Source organism: Mus caroli, unplaced genomic scaffold (genome assembly GCF_978045245.1).
Source record: "Mus caroli unplaced genomic scaffold, Mus_caroli_1 scaffold_8, whole genome shotgun sequence".
NCBI lineage: Eukaryota > Metazoa > Chordata > Mammalia > Rodentia > Muridae > Mus > Mus caroli.
The window spans coordinates 105,039,028-105,043,142 of record NW_028227263.1 but is presented as its reverse complement, the minus strand read 5'-3'; the positions used below and the strand labels follow the sequence as shown (position 1 = coordinate 105,043,142).

Genomic DNA, 4,115 nt, shown 5'->3' with positions numbered 1-4,115 from the left:
ATGAAGGGGGTCACACAGACCAGCTGAGGTTCGGCATTGTGAGAGGCCATGGAAGGCCATTGGTGAAGGTGCAGCCTCAGTTGCTATTGACGGCCCAGTCCTGAAGGGGTCATGCAGTGCTTTGGAGATGCCAGTACCATGAGATGACCACCAAGAGCAGCAGCAGTGGAGTACAGGCATCTGGAGCCTAGAGGACGACACGTGTGCTACACAGGGCATGTCTGGAGAAGTGACCAAAGCCCTTGGAGGAGCCCAGAACATCATGAATTGGATACCACACATTGGACGGTTGGAGATTGATTTTTGCTTTTAATTGTGTCTGTGCCCTCTTAAAGGAAGAAAATATTTTAGTGAAGCCCACAGTTAAGAGACTTTTAATTGTAAAAACTTTGGATTTTAAAAGAGATGGATATTTTAAAGAGATTGAAATTTTAAGAATATGTAAAGACTATGGGACATATAAAGTTATTTACCACGTGGGGATGAATAAAAATGTAAGGGTTGAGGCTTACTAGTGATGTGTTTGTGTGTCAGGTTGACAATGAGTCAATTGTACTGGCTAGTCTTGTGTCAACTTGAGTTATCACAGAGAAAGGAGCTTCAGTTGAGGAAATGCCTACATGAGATCCAACTGTAAGGCATTTTCTCAATTAGTGATCAAGAGGGAAAGGCCCCTTGTAGGTGGGACCATCTCTGGGCTGGTAGACTTGGTTCTATAAGAGAGCAGGCTGAGCAAGCCAGGGGAAGCAAGCCAGTAAGTAACATCTTTCCATGGTCTCTGCTTCAGCTGCTACTTCCTGACCTCCTTGAGTTCCAGTCCTGACTTCCTTGATGATAAATATCAGTGTGGCATTATAAGCTGAATAAATCCTTTCCTCCCCAACTTGCTTCTTGGTCATGATGTTTGTGCAGGAATAGAAACCCTGACTAAGACACCCACTTTCTGCCACACCACCTGCTTGCTTTCCGTGCTTCCAGGGTGAACTGTGAGGGTTCCATTTTCGAGATCAACCTGTTTGGCTCAAAGATGCAGTCCACCGGTAAAACATGAGTACATTATACCACTGGGGAAAAGAACAATAACCTTTAAGAAGAGTAAACAATTCATTTTATTAATATCCAAACACAAATAAAAACCCAACAATGAAAAATAGAACCAAACAAAACAATAAGGTATTTTCTATAAAGAAATAATATAAGCTTAGGTGGGGAACCTCATCTGGGTAGAACTCTGCAGATCATTCTCCTAACTATATGTCAACCTCAGGCAGAGGGAAAACAAAATCTGGTGTATCTATGGGCACAGTGTAAGACACAAATAATGGCCTGGCAGGTGAAACATCTGCAGCCTCATCTGCTGACACATCTGCATGTGAGTGTGTATGAGCTGATGTGGGCAGATCTTGATCTAAAGTCGGAAGCAGCTCTATTGCAGCTTTTGGTTCAAAGGGATCCAGAACTGCACTTTTCACAAGCTCAGTGTACTCTTGGGATTGCTTGTCTCCCTGTGGCTCTGCCATAGAAGCTGGCCTCAGAGCCAGAGTGTCCTGCCTCCCAGAGACATCCTGTTCTGTGAGATCAGGACTTGTTGCACAACCTAAAGGCAGAAGGAGACAGGCTTTTAGTGGAGACAACCTAGCATGGGGGGAGTTTCCCCAAGATGCTGTTGATGGACACACAGGGCCTTTTCATGCTAGAGGATCCCCAGACCTCTCCTCTTACCTGACTGCAGTCCAGTCCTTGCATCATTTTAAACTCTTGAGAATACCCTGGTGAAACCCACCACCAAAAACCCCTCCTACCTTGCATAGCAGCCAACACCAGACCTTCTCACCTTCCTCAAGGTTAAGGGCGATAGACTCCTGATGCTTAAATATGGAGAGAGGCTCCCTGGCTTGGGTATCTACGTCTCCACAAGGCACATTGAGCCTCACGTACTCCGTGAACTGACTCAAAACAGCCAGGTCTGGGGATTCATAAAAATCCTGGGGGAATTTCTGAAACCAGCCGAACAGAAAGCAGAATATGGCACTGGGGAAGAGAAGGTTGGAGGGAAGTTGAGTCAGAAGCCTGGCCTCAATTCTCAAGAAGGGCAGTATGCCCCATTAGACGAGGCAATGCCCAACAGCCTATGTACTAGGAGCATAGTTGTCAGGAGTGTGTGTCTGAGTGCACAGGACTCCAGACACTTTCTGTCCCTTGGAGGACATATGGGGCTATCTGGGCTGGGCTGTAGTGGGGATGGATTCTCTCAGGGCCCTTTAGTTTCCTTCCATCCCTCTGACCTCAGAACTAAGGAGCCTATTGCTGCCCTCCATTTTTCTCCACCTGCAGGTGAAGTCTCAGCTACCATCCCACTGGGGGGAATCCCCAAAGCAGGGTACTTGGCATGTGTTTAGTCCTCAGCAAATGCCCTACCCGACTGTACAAATAGGCCCTTATCTCCCTCTTCCACTTCCAACTCCATAGATGGGCTCTTACCTGTCTCACCCCATACCCACACTTTTGCACCCATGGGCTCTTACCTCCCGGTCACCAGAAGCCCACTCACCTCTTAGTTTTCTGGTCTTCAATGCAGTCAGGACGGAAGGATGCATACCTGTGGCATTTCATGAGGGTGTCACCCTAAGGCCTTGTAGACCCAACCTACTAATAGATCTACCAGGAGCTACTTGAATCTGAACACTTTAGAAAGGAAACACAGATCCTGGGGTCTCTCCGCACTGTTCTGACTTCCATGCTGAGATCACAGGTCTTCAGAGATCCTCACACAATGGGGTGGAGGCCTAGCTGTCCCTGCCAGGGTTGTTGGTTGGTTCCAGGCTTCTTGTCCCCTACCACCCCAATCCTCAGGACCCTTCTCAGGTTCCATTGAATCCTTATATGTCAGATAAGCCCTAGAAACTTTTATACAAATGGCAAAGGAGCTCTTTCCTAGGCACAAGAAAGGGTGATGTTTTACATTCCATGGGGACAGTGCAAGACACAAACTAGAGCCCCCACCCCCCAACCCTGAATGTGTCCAGGTCACTTTGCAGGTTCAGACCCAGGACGAACAACAACACTGCCAGGGTCCAATCCCACTTGTTCTATGGGAGCACAGAGTCCTGGAGAAGAGCAGAGCTCTCCTAACACCTATGTTGGCTACAGCCACTCACGTTTTCATCAGCAGGTCCAGCACCTCCCAGGTGGTAGCATACGTTCGGTACATGGCAACAAAAATGTCCAGACAGAGGTGGTCGCGGTTTTGAATAGCAGCTGGTATGTAGTCAATCATCTGTTGAACGTATTCTCGACTCTTGTAGTTGAATCTGGGGTGATTGGGCATAGAGTCTGGCTCCTGTTCATTTTCACAACAGACCTAGGAAGGCAGAAGGGTCTAAATGTGAACACTCTGAGAGACATCAGCAATCCATTACCGAAGAGTGATCAGTAAGCATAAAGAATGTCCCTTAGTGACTCCTGGGAACACACACCCAGGCAGGGACCTCAGGGAAGCACGGGGACAAACAAAAACATTCCTGCTAAGGCTTTCCTGTGTTACCTTCAGCTCACTGCGGGAAGCATGCCTGAAGTGTGTCACAGGACGAATCAAACATCTCCAAAAGCGGCCAAGCCAACTCCTCTTGGCTTTTTTGTGGCCAGAGCTTCTACAAGTCTGGAAACAGCAGAACATCCTGTTCCCTCAAGGGCCTCCAGACAAGTAAGTCAGGAAAGGCTACTGCTGGCCTCTGGTTACCTGGTAACCAGCATTCAGAGTTCCATCTGGACTGTTAAGTAAGTAAGGTCACATCCTGTGTTCCCCAGCTGGAGCCCCTACTCAAAAGCTTTCTCTAGTGGTTACCAGTACCGCACATTGTTGTCCTCCTGTCTTCCATAGGTAAAACAGGACACAGTGCCACCCATAAGGTCATGCCTCTACACTGTCCTGGGAAGCCTGGCTTCAGGGAGACCCTCAGCTGTGAGAAAGCAGGCCGAAGTTTCCAAACCATCCCCTCTGTACCACAAGCATCCCAGGAAGAAGCTGTTTCCTCTTAGGGTCTTCTCACTGTCCAGACCTTCTCCCTGCAGATCATTCTAGCATGGGTTTCCTAGTATGTCATCCTGTGTATATT

General features: G+C 47.9%; 1 protein-coding gene across 2 annotated transcripts; it reads right to left on the bottom strand.

Moving 5' to 3' along the window:
- Window positions 1–1,213: 1,213 nt before the first annotated feature.
- LOC147003297 (ral guanine nucleotide dissociation stimulator-like) lies at window positions 1,214–3,685 on the bottom strand. 2 transcript variants are annotated; one of them, XM_085841847.1, is made up of 5 exons: window positions 3,545–3,685; window positions 3,159–3,361; window positions 2,552–2,599; window positions 1,835–2,031; window positions 1,214–1,597 (listed from the first exon to the last, which is right to left on the bottom strand). In XM_085841847.1, the coding sequence occupies exons 1-5, from the start codon at window positions 3,674–3,676 to the stop codon at window positions 1,251–1,253; spliced, it is 927 nt and encodes a 308-aa protein (XP_085697973.1). In that variant the 5' UTR covers window positions 3,677–3,685; the 3' UTR covers window positions 1,214–1,250. The 2 variants fall into 2 exon arrangements, with proteins under 2 accessions (XP_085697973.1, XP_085697974.1); XM_085841848.1 differs by lacking the exon at window positions 2,552–2,599.
- Window positions 3,686–4,115: the final 430 nt, after the last annotated feature.